This window comes from Neolamprologus brichardi, chromosome 23, assembly GCF_056152115.1.
Source record: "Neolamprologus brichardi isolate AB-2024 chromosome 23, ASM5615211v1, whole genome shotgun sequence".
In the NCBI taxonomy this organism is placed as follows: Eukaryota; Metazoa; Chordata; class Actinopteri; order Cichliformes; family Cichlidae; genus Neolamprologus; species Neolamprologus brichardi.
In genome coordinates this window covers 28,285,058-28,302,295 of record NC_142125.1, presented here as the reverse complement: position 1 = coordinate 28,302,295, position 17,238 = coordinate 28,285,058, and the positions used below count along the sequence as shown (strand labels likewise).

Here is a 17,238-nt window from a genome sequence, read left to right as displayed (position 1 = left end):
TATATATATATATATATATATATATATATATATATATATATATATATATATATATATATATATATATATATATATATATAGTTTGTTTACTTGCGCTGCTGTAACTGGAGCCTCGTCGTCTCGTCTCTCTATATACTGGACTGTATGTAGCGGAGATGACAATAAAGTTTACTTTGACTTCAGCAGCGAGCAGGCGCACCGAGGGCTCTCGCGCTCACTTTTCGTGTATAGAATTTCGAAAAAACATCGGTGCGAATTATAAGTCTGTATTATAATGTCTGGTGTTTTCGTGTTTGTTGGTTTGTTTTTATTTTGTTTTACTTTGCGAGTTGGTTATTAGATGCTGCTCCAGCCACCAGAGAATCCCCCGCCGCCCCGCCCTCTCCTGTCTGCGCCGCAAGCAGCAGGCGCACCTCGCAAACGAAGGGCGTCCTTACTCCCAGCAAATGGGCGATAGAAAACCGATCGGTGCCTATACCATTCCCAATATGCGCTGGCTGACGTCGGGGCAGCATGAGTACGAGCATTTTTTTTTTTGCCGATGCTCGTGATGCCGCCCCGGGCAACCGCCCGTGTCTAAAACCGCTACTGACTACAATGCCAATCCGATTACTCACATCATGTGAGGGTGAAGACGCAACACTGCTTGATAAGATTGTTAAGGTATGCTGTGTTTTGGTGAATATGTGCCCCAGTGTGGTTGTCAAAGCAGGGCCAAATGAAATTTGCTCTTGTTTAATATTCATAAAACTGCTGTGTTGCATGTACAGTTCATTGTAAATAATTGTACTTTCTGTAAAGTGGTTTCAATAAAACAGAAATGAAAAGTATGTTTATTTTTTTTATTCAAGATCTGTTCACATGTACTTAGCAAGTACATACACATGAAATGCAAACTATTTACATGGCAACGCACAGCTGGCATCAATCGTGAACCGTTCATCTAGAGCAAATTTTGGGGCAGGTGTTGAGGAGAAGTCAATGTTATGTGCAACCTCTGGTTGTATCTTGGTCATATGGTCAACGTACTCACAACGTGGAGGCTTAAAAACGGCCAAATCTTGTACCCAACCGTTTGTGAATCAGACGTGCGCCTCCAGGGGTTGGAAAATGATTTCCCCTATGCGCTGACTCCACAGGCAAGGTACGCGAAGATATCGGGATAGGACAACGGCGGTAGGCTGTCTGGGTTTCCACTCCACTGCCTTATTTCATGTGGGTCCACATTACCGATGCACGCTATTACTTTCCAAGTACCGTCTCTTGGCTTCTGGGCGCAATCGGTCGCGATTTTTTGCACTGATTTTAAGCATGGTTCTGGCAGTCCCGCTTCCAACACTGTGTTTGTTTTGATCTATTGCCTTCTGACATGGCGCCGCGATCCCACAATGCACTGCGGCGTGACGTCAACTCCAAAGCCCTATAAGGAAGTACAGCGAGAACGTCTCCGGGGCTGAGCTAGCTATATTTTTTAGTTAAATAGAAGTTTAGGCATATTGTCATCAAACATTAAACAGTGGCTCTGCCGAGCTTGATTCCTTAGTGTGTGCCAGCAGATGGAGGAGTGGATATTTAGTGAGCTGTAGAGTGAACATGAGTACGAGCTACCCCACGCCGCTTTATTCCCACGCTGGACGAGGAGACTTCCAAGAGGTCTACGAGCCGGCGGAGGACTCCTTCCTCCTGATTGATGCTCTGGAGAAAGATGCAGACCGGCTACAGCGGATGAGGTTAGCCATGGATCGAGTATTATTTCCAGTATACACACACATTTTTATCAGAGTCTTAACTGCCTCTTCACCGTTTTCAGCCCGTGTGTATGTTTGGAGGTGGGCAGTGGCTCAGGAGTGGTGTCTGCATTCCTGGCGTCGGTGGTGGGACCTTCGGCTTTATATATGTGAGCCATTCTGGTACCTAGCAGCAATGTCCAGGCAATGGGACTTACTGATGTAGAACATAGCATCCAGTTTCATGTACGCATGCATTTATGTTTCAGTTGCACTGATGTGAATCCTGCAGCAGCACAATGCACAGCAGAGACTGCTTCCTGTAACAGGGTGTCCCTGCAGCCGGTGATCACAGACCTGGTAATCTTCAGCTGCTCTTATGGTTTGGGGTTTTCACAACCTGCATATCTGAATGTTGTTCTTCCTGCAGGCTGACTCTCTTCTCCCCCAGCTGTGTGGGAAAGTGGACATACTCCTCTTTAACCCTCCCTACGTGGTTACGCCTTCAGAAGAGGTGCTCAGCAAGGTTAATGAAGTTCAGGCATGGTGCATTAACCCCCACAGTTACTCAGTGGGTTTTATTTTTCAGGTGGGCAGCACAGGCATCGAAGCCGCCTGGGCTGGAGGGGAGAGAGGGCGAGAGGTGACCGACAGATTTCTGCCAGCTGTGGTGCAGCTGCTGTCCGATAAAGGGCTGTTTTACCTCATCACAATTGCTGAGAATGATCCAGGTTGGTTGACTGGATTACAACAATTATTCATTGTAAGGAATTGAAGCTTGAATAGTCGTTTCCCCCCCCCCTTTCTTAACCAGAGGAGATCATCCACCTACTGGGCCAAAGTGGCTTGAAGGGAGAGTCGTATTTGTCTACAAGAGCGAGAAACGAGAGGCTGTCCGTCCTGCGTTTCCACAGGAACCAACAAACATGACCTCCTTGGACATGTTTATCCAGGGTGCATTTCTTTTAGCCCCTGAGGTAGAATTCAACAAGAGCAAATCATGGACAACTGGACAGCTGTTGAATCTCGGCAGGACGAACAGCATGGGAAAACTGCAAGGAATTGGATCAAAGGATATTTGTAATCCAAGCTGGCTACATGGAAGGACATTTAGGACTCTGGACAAAAAACAGCCACTATCAAAAATACACGATTGAAATCCTTATAATTGACTGTTTGCATTCAACCACAGTTTTTATTATCAAGTCACCAATGACAACATTCAAAACCTCATAATCAAGCATTCAGATACTGTAACAAGAAGGCTCATCATGCTAAATCTGAGTCGAGTGCAAATCTACAAGGTATAAGTGGAATGTAGTTAATGCAGTCATTTCTTATGTTTTTTTCCCCAAAAGCTTTAAGTGACCCTACAGCACATGATGATGTGTACAAAAGTCAGCTGAAGACTTTTTAAAAAGTAAACATTTTTTCTACTCATCACTCTGTATTAGTGTCTCCATTTCTCTAAAACCAGTTTTGTGTAACGGAAGTAAACTGGAATTGCTGTAAACGGCACATTATTATTCTATTTTATTTTTTAACTTGAGTGAGATTTCCAGCTGATGCGTCCATCCTCTCCAAGGCTCACAGCGCCGCTCGCCACCAGCTCCAGAGCTGCAGGGAAGGCTCGGTGCTCGGCTTCTCTGATTCTGTCGGAGAGACTCTCCTCTGTGTCGCTACCCAGCACGGGCACCGCCTCCTGCACGATGATGGCTCCTGCGTCCACCTCCTCCTGATTGAGTACAGAAGCCACAGCAAAATGTTAAATAAACTTTCCTGCCTCCCACGACTCTGCTTCCTGGTTTTCACATCTGAACTAAACACAAGCTCCTACTTACTGCTACAAAGTGGACCGTGCAGCCAGTGACCCTCACACCAGCCTGCAGAGCCTGTTTCTGAGCATTCACACCCTTGAACGAGGGTAGCAGAGACGGATGGATGTTCAGCAGCTTACCTGTGACAACAAACGCACTGAAACTGTAAGAAGACTTAAATCTCTCTGATATTTCACAGAAGAAAAGATGCGCTTTAGGGCGCCTACCATTCCATTTCTTGACAAAGGTTCCAGTGAGGATCCTCATGAACCCAGCCAGACACACCAACTCCACCCCAAATTCTTCCAGCACGCGATCAATGGTGCCATCGAACTCTGCGCGGCTGCCGTATAGTTTGTGGTCTACCACCTATTCAGAGCCAGACAGACAGGTTTTTCCCCAGAAAGTGTGCACACATGGATCAGACCACTGCTTAAGGTGTATTTATTTATTCATTTAATTCCAAACTCACATCAGTGAGCTCATCCAGACTTTTTAAATCTCCAAAACCCCACTCAAAGAAGTGGGTGTTATCATTTTTTTTCCCCCAAGTTATGTGAAAAGCTGGTTGTTACCCGGGTCTGGATGCCAGCCAGTGATGCTCTTTTCAGGCCTTGAACTCCCGGTTTGTTGGAAATCACCACCACAATCTCAGCTGAGCTGCACGGACGCTTGGCCTGCTTTATGAGGGCCTGTAGGTTTGTGCCTAGGAGAACAGAATAGTCATTTATTTTTAGACACCAGTTTAAAAAATATGATTCTTCATATCTTGACTCTGAAGGTGCAGACATACAAGGCTACAACTTCTCTTCTCCTTCGCTTTTTTGCACACTACATGTGTGACGTCTCTCCAGCCGCATACATTTAAAACAATTAGTCAGAAGGAAGACGTCCTCACCTGACACTGTACTTCAATATTTTGGAAAATAAAATGACTTTCACAAATTGCAAATACCTTGTCTAGATGATATTTTGTCACTGAAACATTGTGACTGATAGTGGCAATGTTAGACTTAAAAACTCTTCTGTTGCTTTTATGTGACACACACACAGATTTCCTAAACCACTGTTCAAAAGGTACTTGCATGAACTCATTTCACCATTATTAGAAACACACCTGTGCCAGAGATGAGAACTCCTACTTTTGTCCTCTTGCGTGGTACCATGCTGTTGTCGTGACAACCCCCATTCGCTTCGACTGCCACCTCTTTGCTGGAGGCCTGTCCCGCATTGAGCAGGCTGTTTTTCAGGTTGCGGACCACCACAGGTTCGGCCCCTGCGTGAACACAAAGTTCATTTTTAGTCTCTTTGTTTCTGTCCCGCCAGCCTGTTTGTAAGCATCAGCATTTCACAGTCTCACCAGGTTCCTTGTGGGCCAGCGAACCAACAATCCAGGCCTCCTCGTGGGCTTGAAGCTGGCTCAGGACCCTCTGAGCGTCCACGGGGGCGACCACCAGCACCGCTCCCAGGCCGCAGTTGAAGGTGCGGGCCATCTCCTCCTCACTCAGACCTCCTTCCTTGTGGAGCCAGGAGAACACTGGGGGGATGCTCCACTGAGAGGCATCTGTACCGTGCATAAACCGTGTAAATAATCAATCAGGAGGTGCTGCAACTGTGCTGAATATAAAAACACTTCTGTTAAGTGCTTTTATACATTCTTATTCTTCCTCTCCACATTGTTCAGGTCGTTGTCTCTCTGATATAGTTTGCGTTTGTGCTTTCATCTCACCTAAATCCACAGCCAGCTCCTGTGGCAGCACCCGTGGGATGTTCTCCAGGAGTCCCCCACCTGTGATGTGAGCGTAGGCTTTGACAGCACCGCTGCGCAGGATCGGCAGGAGCAGGCGGCTGTAGATCTTCGTTGGAGTCAGCAGAACCTCCCCTGGAATCAGAATTACAAACAATTGAGTTCAACTGTTAAGCCTAACTGATCTCCTGCCTTTTGCCCCCGCATCAGGGGGCGTTGGGGCTTAAGAGGTTAAGGGTAACCTGGAGCAAAGGCACACTTCATTTCTTTGACTCACCAACAGTCTGTCCTGACTTGCCAAAGGGAGCAGGGGAGCTGTAGCTGAGCTTTGCCTTCTCCAGGACTTTACGGACAAGACTGAAGCCATTGCTATGAACCCCAGAGGAGACCACTCCAATCAGCATGTCCCCCTCAGAGATATCCCCCATTCTGGGCAGCAGGGCTCCTCGTTCCACTGCGCCGACGCAGAACCCGGCCAGGTCGTACTCTCCCGGAGGATAGACGCTCGGCATTTCAGCCGTCTCACCACCTGCAAGCAGAAGCAGATGGCATGAACTCAACATAACGTCAAGACCGGATCTACCTTACCTCATAAGCCTCAAACGGTATGTCTTGTTTCTCACCCAGCAGCGCGCAGCCGGCTGTTTCGCAGGCCTTTGCGATGCCCCCGACCACCGAGGCGGCCACGTCCACATCCAGGCTACCACAGGAGAAGTAGTCGAGGAAGAAGAGTGGCTCAGCACCCTGTGCCAGCACATCGTTTACACACATGGCCACCAGGTCCTGACCCAGAATGCCGTGCTGCCTGCACGCCTGGGCGATCTGATGATTTAAAAAAGAAAAAAAAATTAAAAGAAAATCCAAACACTGCTAGGTTTACAGGCTCTATTCTCCTTAAAGGACTGAAATCCCACCTTGAGCTTAGTCCCAACTCCATCTGTTCCAGATACAAGGATCGGGTCCACAAATCCAGCCGCCTTCAGGTCAAAGAGCCCAGCGAAGCCCCCGAGCTCTGCATTACATCCTGGCAAAGACAGAAAAACAAGTGACTCATTCGTTCTAGTTTGTTGTTTAGACTACGGCTGCTTTATCTGAAAAGAACAGATGTAATAAAAATCACAGCATTTAATGACTACAATTACTGAAAAGGCAGGAAAACGTGTTTTCTAATTAGAAAAAAGGTTTCCATCAGCAGAAGAGGAAGAAAATAAAATGAGGTTTACAGAGTGGCATTTAAACAATTTCCCCCCCAATGTTGTGTGTTTGACATTCGATCACAGATACAAGCGCATAAGCTGTGTGTAAACACAATACAAACCCTTTCTTCCTTTTGTGTTCAATTTCTGCAGATAAGAACAAAATTACCAGAACGGGAAGTTGCCTTGGCCAGGGGTTTGATCATGTCCACCAGCCTGTTTCCGGCAGCAATGTCCACACCGCTGTCCTTATAGGTCAGACCTCTGTCAGAGACAACTGATCAGCACTCACTGAACTGTGACAGTCGGTAATATCGTGTTGGTCTGCAGCTGCTATCACAGTGAAGCTAATGAAAGAGGCTGAAAATCAGTCGGGAATTCCTCACTGTGAATTAGATCAGCTACATGACAACTTAATTAGCTGAAGATGAAAATTAATACCCGCGGAAAGAAGAACAAGGACGCAGTTTATTATTCAAATACATGATATCCAGCAAAGGAATGAACAAAAGCACAACAGGATCTTTAGCTACACACACCTGTGCTGTTTCAGGTGAGCGATGGCTCGGTGACCGATGTCGCGCCTGTACACCGCGTCCGGGAAGCTAACTGCCGCCACGCCCTGATTGGCCGCCTGCAGGGCCAGCTCCAGAGACGACCTCACTGCAGTGACAGACAAGACCCGCCCGCCGCTGGAGACCACGCCTCCGTCTTTCAAGGCTGTACCAGCATGGAAAATCTGCAGCCCCATGTCCTGAATTGGGGACAACCCTGAGGAGGAGCCGAGGTGTTACACTAATAGTTCCAAGCACTATAACGTGCGCACACACAGTATATATCCCAAAAATCTAGATGTAGTGTTTTCAGTAAAGCACTTGCAGAAATTAATGCATTACATATATAACTTGATCATTTTTTGCAATAAAATGTGCATGTTTTTGTTTTGGATTGCAGAATTATTACATCCACAGAACCACAGACTGAAACATTAACATGAAGGAAAAAGGAACTAGAGTTTTGCACATGTACAGACTGAGAGGCTCACAGAAAAAGTGAAGCCACACTCCACCATCTTCACTCAAAGACGAGTTTAAACAAGACTCCTGCTGAAATCGCGGATTTCCTGTACCTGTGATTTCGACTCCTTTCTTGTAGGAGCCGGGGTAACCGCCACTGGCCATGACCACAGTGACTGCAGAGCTGTCCTGGTGCCACACGGGGGCGTTGGAGGCCAGTTTGCCATTCATGGTGTTCATGATCACTTCATATAGGTCGCTCTGCAACAGCGGCAGTAGCACCTGGAGGAAAATGGCAAGAGCGGAGAGCAACGCTTAGTTTTAAAGAGAGGAGATGCAAAGGTGGACGTCTGGCTGTGAAACACACACCTGACACTCGGGGTCTCCGAAGCGGCAGTTAAACTCTAGCACCTTCGGGCCCCGCTCTGTCAGCATCAGGCCTGCGTACAGCACGCCTGAAAGACAAGGGCATAAACGATAAGTGAAAATAAATGAAGGCTGCTGCAGCAAACAGTGAATACAGATGGTACTCACCCACATAGGGTGTTCCCTCCTCACGCATCCCATCCACAGTCTTCTGCAGAACAGTCTCTGTGATTTGCTGCAGCAGCTTCTGACTCACCTGTGCCACAGTGACAGAAAGCAGCTTAACCATTAAAGAGCCAGCAAAAACTAAAGTAGAGCACAAACAGGGTGGTGCAGCACGACTAGAGTTAACGTTACCTGAGGGGTGGGGCAGTAGGCTCCCATGCCGCCTGTGTTTGGGCCCAGGTCACCGTCCTGCAGCCGCTTGTGATCCTGTGCAGGGGGCATCTGTGACACCGAGTGGCCGTCGCTGAAACACAGGCACTACAAAACCAGAGCATGCGGGATAAGCAGTTTGCCCATTTTGATGGGAGAAAAAAAAAATACACACACACACACACATAAAAAAAATTCTTAAGTTTGTTTAAGTTTTCTCAGACTTTAACTTAAACTATTGCACTCACAGATACTTCCTCTCCCTCCAGAAGCTCTTCCACCACCACCGTCTCCCCTGCAGATCCAAAGGCTCCGCCCTTGAGCGCACAGTAAACACAGCAAACTGTTGACACTGGAAGATCCAATTACCTCCCCCAAAATTCTTCAACAGCTCAATATATCGGGTAAAAAAACAAAACAAAAAACCCCAACAAACTTCTGAGACTCCACCAGCGATTATTCTACTGACTAACCAGGCGACTCGGCACCTGAGGCTGCTGTGCAGCTTTAAAGGGAAACAGTCTGAGAGAGAAGAAGAAAGGCGTTTAAAGGCTTCTGCAGTTCAATTTCTTTTGGGAGGATACAGGACGGAGAAGCAGCTTTGCACAAACAAGGCACACCAAAGTCTAGAAAAATGAGGAGCTGCCTACAGAAATATAATTCACTGCAGGATTTGTTTAGCACACAAAATAATGGCAACAGATTACGACAGCTGTGTAGCATGTTTCTGCCATCACTTTGAAGAAAGAAAAAGAAAAAAGTAGCACGTTATAATTCACTTCACTGCAGCACTTCTGGATGCTCACAACAGGAAACACGATGCAGCAGATCAAAGCAGATGACTTTGACCTGGAAGAAACGTGTTTGAATACTCAGTGAAGCCGACTTTAATGGTGCTTTCCTGAGTAGGTTGGAATTCCAGAGTTTCCAGCTGGAATTGCAGTTTTTTTTTGATGAGTAAATATTCTAAATTATGTTAACATTAACGAGCAGTCATCTGTGTCTGCACTGCTACACTCTACTGATGCTCAATACTACCTAGAATAGCACTTTACCCTCTCGTCCAAACATGGTCACCACCCCAATGCCAAACTCCAGACTTTAAAATGGGATTTCACAAACTAACAGTTTTATGTTTATTGAGGTATCTTCTGTGTTTTATTGCAGGAATAGTTTGAAAACTTCCTCCAACATTCCTCATGCTAATAGTAAATAACTCTCAATAATATAGTAACATACTCTGTTTTGCATTCCTGTTTAAAAATTACCTCCCAATACTTCCAAAAAAAGAACACCTGAAAACATGGAAGCTTGTTTCTGCCACATTTCTCCTCCCCCTGTTTTTGGGCAACTGAAACTTCAACATAGCTCAAAACTGACAAAAACATGTTATTTTTGTCAAGTTGGTAAACTCAAACTGTGATTTTGAATTATTACATTAAAATTTAAATGAAGTAACATGAAATTTTGAATTACGGATGGCAAATTATTTTCTTTTTTTTCCCCCTAAGTGGCAGAAAGTCAAAGTTTTAGCTCACAGTAGCAACGTTTAACGTTATACTTCATCAGGAAATACACGTTAGCTTTCTGTTTGAGACAGAGATATTGTTGGTGCCAAGTCAGTTTTGTTCCTTAGGCCAAAAGTTTTGAAACGGCTAACGTTAAACAGTTTTGCTAACATCATGTAAGATAATCGGCAACCAATGTTAACATCGTATTTAAATCCAAGCTGTCACTGGGTATCGAGAATTGGTCAATTCTCCTTGTATTAATTCGGGTGTTGTGAAATCCTTATGTGTTATTGATTCTAGTGTCTATACAATCAGACAGCACAGTCGCCCCCTGCTGATCACTAGAAAACAAAAATAGGCTCACTTTTGAGACCATGTCCTTCTCAAAAATAAATAAAACAAGGTCCATTGTCTGCAAATGGTGTAAAATCTGCATCTGAAGACATTAAAAAGACTGAGGAGTGCGCCATAACCGCACAGCCACAACATAAAGGTGAAATTAAGAGGAAGAGCAGAGTTGGCACCAATTCCCACCCTTTTCATATACACACACAGCAGTTTGGTCCAACATTCAACATTCAATAAAAATAATGATTACAGCAGCTTTAAGTAGCCCAGAAATGTGCTGGGAAATTAGCATTGAGAACATTACATACATCACTGATCTAGGAGGACTGCTCAGTGGGCAGCTGTGACTGAATATTCAAAAAGGAAGCTTTTACAACACTCATTTATCTATTTTCAATTAAAAGTTTTAGCCAAATACTGCTGCCCATTTCCCCCTCTTTCCCCTCCTTGCTGTAACATAAGGCCAGGGATTAATAAAGAGCTGCAGTACTGCTTAATAGCCTCACACCTTCATAATGTCCATCACGGCCTGACAGGCCTCGTCCTGATCTCGCGCCACGATCACTCCCTTCCCTGCAGCCAGACCGCTGGCCTTCACCACCAGAGCTGGAAAGTCGGCCCTGGAGAATCAAAGAGATGAAATAAACCTGGGTAATGTGCAACAGGAATCTTTTCTCTGCCCCCCCCCCGCTGCCGCCACAGACGCACATATATACACTGAACAGATGCTGATACTGAGCATAAAATGTTTTTTTTGTGCACCATTTAACATTTGCAGTGCGCGCTGCTGTTGGGGAATGGGTTTGCGATCTGTATGGATGAAGGCTGTCAGAATATGGCAGCTGTTGTTCTGCCCAAGATGCTTTACACGACCAGAGAAACGACTCTCATTGAGCGCAAGACATTTTTTTCCCCTTTTACCCTCCCCTTTGTCGATAAAAGTAACAAATCTGTTTATGCCGGATCGCTCCGTGCGGCTTCGCTCATCAGAAAGGCGGTCATTACATCTTAGATCATTAACTCATGAAACCATCTGAGGAAGGAAACTTCCATCTTCTTTCACGGTGTCGCTTTTTATGCGTTTCACGGCTCTAAAAACAAAACTTCGCAGCCATAAACAGTCTTTTACCGTAAACAGAAAACCCCATCTCCAATCCTAACTACTTCTTCAATTAAGCTGGACCAAGACGAGTTTTCAACAGTCCAAAACCAGAACTGTAACTTTAATGAAGTGTATGCCTCACATATCCTTCTATAGTACTGACGTGCGGATGTAGTGACAGGCCCGCTGGGGGTCGGTGAAGGACCCGTAGCGAGCTGTGGGGATGCCGTGACGTTCCATGAAGGCCTTGGAAAAGCTCTTACTGGCCTCCAGCTGAGCTGCTTTGGCTGAAGGACCGAAACATTGAACTCCTGCGGCCGTCAGGTCATCCACAATACCTGAAAGAGAAGCAACAGGTGCGTTTAATATAAAAATCATACCCATCATACAAGTTTAAACAGACGGCCGGCACTTACCTGCTGCCAACGGAACTTCAGGTCCGACCACAACCAACCCCACATGGTGATCCTTGCAGAACTGAGCCAGGATGGTGTGGTTGCTCACCGATACCTCTGCACAGAGTGTGAGCACTTAGACATCATTCAGTCTTCAGCTGCTTGACGGTGTAATCAGCATGGCTTACCGAGCATATCCCATTAGGCTAATTATGTAATTAACTCAATCAGTGCATTAATTAATACATATCTGTGCGAGCGTCCTCATCGTCACCTTAAACAGAGGTGCTGTAAAAGTTTGTGCTATATTTATTAAAGCTCTTAATGAGTAACGCTAATGAAGAAGGATATGAAACGCAAAGAAGTTCATCTGTAAGATAAGAAACTTAGAATGTTGGCAAAGTGCAAAAAACGTGTCATATCGCAGCTTTAGTGTGAAATCTGTGCAGCTACCTTTGCATAAAGCAGGCAAGCCAATTCCTCCGATTTACAGGTTTGATGCTTTGCAGCTTCTGGTTTAATGTGATGTGCATAAGTCTTGAGTCATCCCTCATTTCTTTTCATTTTGTTAGGAAAATGGGTAAAAGGTGCAGTGATTTACGCCACAGCAAGACCTTTGAAAATTGTCTGAACGCTTGTGTCTCAGAGGGACACCTGATCTTCACAAAGCTGCCCGTCACTCAAGTATTAATATATAAAACACTTCCCACTTACCCGAATTGCTGATTTTTCCACAGCCAGCCGTGCCCGCGTTACCCGGCGCTACCAGGACCTGCTGAACCTGTGGCGACTGGGCCAGCTTCCACGCCAGCGCGTGCTCCCGCCCGCCGCCACCAACCACCAGCACCCGCTCTGCCATGACACCTGAGCGGCAAAAGAAGAACAACACCACCAAAACTCATCTTCTCATCCACCTTTAATTGACAGCACTCTCTCCAATTTAATTGCATGCAAACGGTGACCTATAACTGCACAGCTGCGAGGAAGCGGTGACCTTTTCAGTCAGTCCGCTGCTCTCATATTATCTTGTATCGCCGCAGTAACAAGGATCCAATCAAGCAGAACATAAACACAAGTCAACAATTACACAGAATGGTCACCAGGCAAGGCTAAATCACCAACAAGTGGAAACACAGGCTCAATTTGCATAGAAAAATAAAACCATAACAGCCACAGTGTGGCTGGGCAGTTATTCAGCAGTCCCTCCATTTTTGGAGTATTGTATGTTGTATTTATATGGGCTCAAAATGTGGTCATAAATATTTTGTACTTGTAAAAAAGATTTGTATGTGTAAAAAAGATTTGTGTGTGGACTTAGCCAAAACAAACACTGCAAGTTACAAGTACGAATTTTAACCCTATTTTTCTTCCTTTAATCTGATTGGTCAATGTCATGTCAATCACAAATGTAACAATCCAATCAGAGAACAGATGGGTTTGGCTGTCGGAGGGGCGCTTTTTTTGAACTGCAGGTCCTTGAAGGGAATAAATGCCCTTTTACATGCCAACCCAGCGTTTTCCTTCATCAACACGAAGGAAAACAGTCTGTGGTCGTCCGAGTTTGGTGATTTTTGTGTCACAGGTCTACGTGTTTAATACAGGGACTTCCACAGCCTTTTCAACAGCGCTGCGGACCGCGGGGTGGGGGCGGGCAGTGTTTTGGAAATGACAGTCTTCATTACAAAGCTTTCTTCGTCATGAATTAGCATTAGGGCTGCTCGATTATGGCAAAAATGATAATCACGATTATTTTCACTGAAATTGAGATCTTGATTATTTGATGATATTTATTTAACAATAACAATGTGTTGAATAATGACTTTAAAGATTGTCAAAAAATAATATAAAATAGTGTGCAAATACTGATAACAGTGCAAATGTTTGCAATATAAAAAATAAATGAAAAATGTAAACATCTGGGTTTAGTGAACTTTGCAGTGTTGCTCTGTGGTGCAGCTACGACACTGTAGCAAAGTTTACACACTGTGTCTACTTGATCCACGTCTGACTCCGCGAACCCATAATGTTTCCACACCACTAAGTTTTTTTTTTTTTTTAACCTCTCTTTTCAACCAATTGCAGTCACTCTCCTCTCCAAATAACTTCTGCTGAGCTTTCCGAGCTTCCCTCGGGTCCTCTTAATCAGCGGTCCCCAACCCCCGGGCCTCGTGAGTCGTTTGGTACCGGGTTGCGAGAGTTGAGGCTCAGGTGTGAAATGTATAGTTTTCAGGGTTTTTATCGGTTTTCAGAGTTATTTTGTTAACGTTTTTATCGTTTACTCTGTTTTCCTGGGTCTTTTCACGTGTGTTATGAATAAATTTTCTTTTTTTTGGTACCGGTACTAGTTTTATTTTGTTGTATTTATCCGCGACACCTTAAAGGCCGGTCCATGAAAATATTGTCGGGCATAAACCGGTCCGTGGCGCAAAAAAGGTTGGAGACCGCTGCTCTTAATTGCTGTGACACGTGTTTGAAATGCAGAGAGGTGCGCTCGATTTGCCACACGGAGCAGCGCGAGTGTAAAGCACGAGGGAGGGGCTAATAATCGGCTCAGTCATTGTTAATGATCGTTGAAAGCCCAGATCGTAGTCGTGATTAAAATTCGATTAATTGAGCAGCCCTAATTAGCATAGATGCTTTTATTGAACATTTGAAGAAATAGAAAAAAAAACAACAACAACAAACTCTTGCAGAGGACATAAAGTCAGAGATAGAAAAGACAAGGAGCAGGTGCATCTAGTACAGGCAGAGCTGCTGCAAAAACCCACAGAGCCCAGCAGCCAGCGCAACAAATTCTGGATCCTTTGCTTTTAGTTAGCAGTTAGCATTAGCAGCACATCCTGCTTCCGATGTGAAAGGACCTTTATGCTGCGCACTGTGACTCACAGCAATGGTACCAGGTCAGCCCTGACTTTGTGTTAAACTAATCCTAAAGCAATAATGGTATTTCTAACCACTGATATAACTTTATCCTTTCAACAGCTACTGAAAGTTAGGGGACCTAGCTGCTATCGGATATTTATATAGAGATCCTCCAGCTTCAAACTGTATTACCCTTCAAGGACCTGCAGTTCAAAAAAAGCGCCCCTCCGACAGCCAAACCCATCTGTTCTCTGATTGGATTGTTACATTTGTGATTGACATGACATTGACCAATCAGATGAAAGGAAGAAAAATAGGGTCAAAATTCGTACTTGTAACTTGCAGGGTTTGTTTTGGCTAAGTCCACACACAAATCTTTTTTACGCACACACAAATCTTTTTTACGCACACACACACACACACACACACACACACACACACACACACACACACACACACACACACACACACACACAACTTCTTTTTACACATACAAAGCTGATTTACAAGTACAAAATATTTATGACCACATTTTGAGCCCATAGTATTCATCCAACGTATTTTTTTTTTTTTTTAAATCCCTGTCGTGGAAATTTAATTAACAAAGCTCGCAGACACTGTAGTAGCAGTAAAAACACCTTTAATTCTTCTATCGCATGCATGAGGACAGACATCAGTCAGGGGGCACTGAGAGCCGTCTCTGAAAATGAACAGTACTGGCCTCTTTTTAATACAGTCAACAGAACAAACGAAGGCCTTAAACAGCTGCTGCTTACACATTTGCTCTTCCCCAAGGAAGAGTTTACAATCCTTTACAAGAGCAGTCTGAGGTGATAAAGTCAAAGTACTGTTACTAAGACAATGTGACCAATACGTAAAAAAATTCCAACATATCCCCTTTACTTTAAACTATTGGCAATCTATTAGAAAGCAGGATACGGTATAAAACAGCTGAAAGGGACTACAAAGTTGTTTGTTGGCCCTTGAAATCAAACAAACTGGGGTCAGAGTTTAAACCATCCCCATGTGCGCTGACCTGAAACCCATTCCTTGAACCCTGGGAGGTTGTGCAACTGCATGGTTTGCTATAGTAAAGGCCAGTTTTTGCAGATACACTGCATCAGTGCAGTGACTTCAGGGATAAGATACAACACAAAGGCCTGTGTGTTGCACAGTGGTTGCGCATGCTCAACAATTAACCAAATCATCGGGTTTGATTGAAATCACTCCGCTCATGTGACTCACTTTTAAGATGCACGAGTCCAATAAGGTTTTAAGAAAGCTTTTTTTCTTGAGAACCTTCACTGACAAAGCTGTTACACTGTTACACAACATGCTGCGCAAAATGATGCATTTGAAACTGGTATTACTGCACTGGCATGTGCCAGAATATATATGAATGAATTTCACTGCCATACTCTGGGAAAACAGTGAAAAGGTGGCAGCATGTACACAGAAATCCATGCATTTATTCTAGAATAACAAACAAACATTCACTGCATTTCTAATAAACTTTCTTGGATCGTCTGTGCAATGCATTCAATCCCATCCTCTTCCACTAAGAGTACATTCAGCGACATTACCGCGTTAAACTGGGTAAAGTGAGCATGTCGCGTGCCATTTTAACACTTACCTGCGCGTGTTAAGTGTATGTGTGAAGCAGGAATTAGCCGGAGCCCAGACCAGGACAGCAGTCAGATGTGTTGCCTCTGCTCCCAGCCCGCTGACTGACCGAGGGGATGCAAAGTATGTCATCACACACACACAACACACCACGTGGATCCAATGTAACAAATACATATTCACTATACGTTAGCAAACGCTACGAAAAGTTAGCTTAAAGTGCTACGAGGCACAACAAAGTGTATCGGCGTTTGTGTTCGCTGCTTACCTTTATGTGTTGTACAAACTAATCTGGGACACTTTTTTGGGGAATTCTACAACTTCCTCGGGGTGTAACTGGCAAGTGCATCATGGGAATTGTAGTTTGTTCGCCATCTCGTGCTAGTGTGGCGACCATTGACTGTAGAAAACAATGGTGGCGACGCGAATTAGGAAAACCGGTAAAGGCAACTAACTAGATGGTGATGACAGCACCACCTGGTGTAACACCCCAGGAGAGTTTGCCGGCGCAAACGTTATAACAGTTATAAAAGGCACACAGGCTCGTTATTATCGAGCAGAGACGAGGCAGGTCAAGTTCATCAAACAAAGTTTATTGGACAAAACTACTAAAAGTGTAGAGCTGAAAAAAAAAAGAACTTCTTAAGTAGCAGGGCTGGGAATACCGAACCGTTAATTAAGACACGTTATTTACAAACATTACTTAAAATAACAAGGTTCAGTAAAATGATCCTGTGTAGTCTGTCTACAATCCTCACTGCAACTTAAATGGTGTGTAATACCCATTTCCCGGTGTATATGCTCACATGCATCAGAGGGAATTCCACCACACGCGCCTAGCCCTCACAAGCGTAGTGGAGCAACCCTCCACTAAAGCAAAATAAACCCATAAATCAATATATATAAAACATAAAACAACTCAGTAAACGAGATGCAAAAGAAACAAGAACCAACAAACACAATTAACCAATACTCAGAACAATGTGCAAGTCCTGGAACTCAGTGAAGATTAAGGAGAACGACAACTGCAAGACAACAGTATCATCACTTGTATGTAAATGTACATTATTCACACGTGTCACTACTTTGCCAAGATCTGGAAGAAAACCTAAACTGTTACCCTCACAAGAGGAAATTGGTTTCTAGTGCAACA

The 17,238-nt window shown here is 44.5% G+C and overlaps 2 protein-coding genes across 3 annotated transcripts; one reads left to right on the top strand and one right to left on the bottom strand.

Annotated features, from left to right (window-relative positions):
* Nucleotides 1-1,331: 1,331 nt before the first annotated feature.
* hemk2 (HemK methyltransferase 2, ETF1 glutamine and histone H4 lysine) lies at nucleotides 1,332-4,480 on the top strand. Of its 2 annotated transcripts, XM_006792775.3 has the most exons (6): nucleotides 1,336-1,730; nucleotides 1,811-1,897; nucleotides 1,997-2,087; nucleotides 2,158-2,241; nucleotides 2,317-2,458; nucleotides 2,542-4,480. In XM_006792775.3, the coding sequence occupies exons 1-6, from the start codon at nucleotides 1,594-1,596 to the stop codon at nucleotides 2,655-2,657; spliced, it is 657 nt and encodes a 218-aa protein (XP_006792838.1). In that variant the 5' UTR covers nucleotides 1,336-1,593; the 3' UTR covers nucleotides 2,658-4,480. The 2 variants fall into 2 exon arrangements, with proteins under 2 accessions (XP_006792837.1, XP_006792838.1); XM_006792774.3 differs by having other exon boundaries at nucleotides 1,332-1,730; nucleotides 2,158-2,458.
* gart (phosphoribosylglycinamide formyltransferase) lies at nucleotides 2,893-16,507 on the bottom strand. The gene is made up of 23 exons (XM_006792773.3): nucleotides 16,354-16,507; nucleotides 16,096-16,189; nucleotides 12,315-12,464; nucleotides 11,622-11,717; nucleotides 11,369-11,543; nucleotides 10,612-10,723; nucleotides 8,493-8,561; nucleotides 8,227-8,352; nucleotides 8,038-8,125; nucleotides 7,873-7,958; nucleotides 7,617-7,785; nucleotides 7,027-7,258; nucleotides 6,657-6,751; nucleotides 6,206-6,315; nucleotides 5,915-6,113; nucleotides 5,569-5,820; nucleotides 5,274-5,426; nucleotides 4,905-5,108; nucleotides 4,662-4,820; nucleotides 4,120-4,250; nucleotides 3,772-3,913; nucleotides 3,569-3,684; nucleotides 2,893-3,462 (listed from the first exon to the last, which is right to left on the bottom strand). Exons 3-23 carry the CDS (start codon nucleotides 12,457-12,459, stop codon nucleotides 3,268-3,270), a joined length of 3,054 nt encoding a protein of 1,017 aa, XP_006792836.1. The 5' UTR covers nucleotides 12,460-12,464; nucleotides 16,096-16,189; nucleotides 16,354-16,507; the 3' UTR covers nucleotides 2,893-3,267.
* Between the last annotated feature and the right edge of the window lie 731 nt (nucleotides 16,508-17,238).

What these genes read in the sequence shown, in the direction of transcription:
- hemk2 (XM_006792774.3), top strand. Translation starts at nt 1,594, where the DNA reads ATGAGTACGAGCTACCCCACGCCGCTTTATTCCCACGCTGGACGAGGA. An exon ending in GGACCTTCGGCTTTATATAT is followed by an intron (nt 1,898 to 1,996) that starts GTGAGCCATTCT and finishes TTTATGTTTCAG; the next exon opens with TTGCACTGATGTGAATCCTG. An exon ending in AGCCGGTGATCACAGACCTG is followed by an intron (nt 2,088 to 2,157) that starts GTAATCTTCAGC and finishes TTCTTCCTGCAG; the next exon opens with GCTGACTCTCTTCTCCCCCA.
- gart (XM_006792773.3), bottom strand. Translation starts at nt 12,459, where the DNA reads ATGGCAGAGCGGGTGCTGGTGGTTGGTGGCGGCGGGCGGGAGCACGCG. An exon ending in TCGGAGACCCCGAGTGTCAG is followed by an intron (nt 7,786 to 7,872) that starts GTGTGTGTTTCA and finishes ATTTTCCTCCAG; the next exon opens with GTGCTACTGCCGCTGTTGCA. An exon ending in GAGTTGGGACTAAGCTCAAG is followed by an intron (nt 6,114 to 6,205) that starts GTGGGATTTCAG and finishes TTAAATCATCAG; the next exon opens with ATCGCCCAGGCGTGCAGGCA.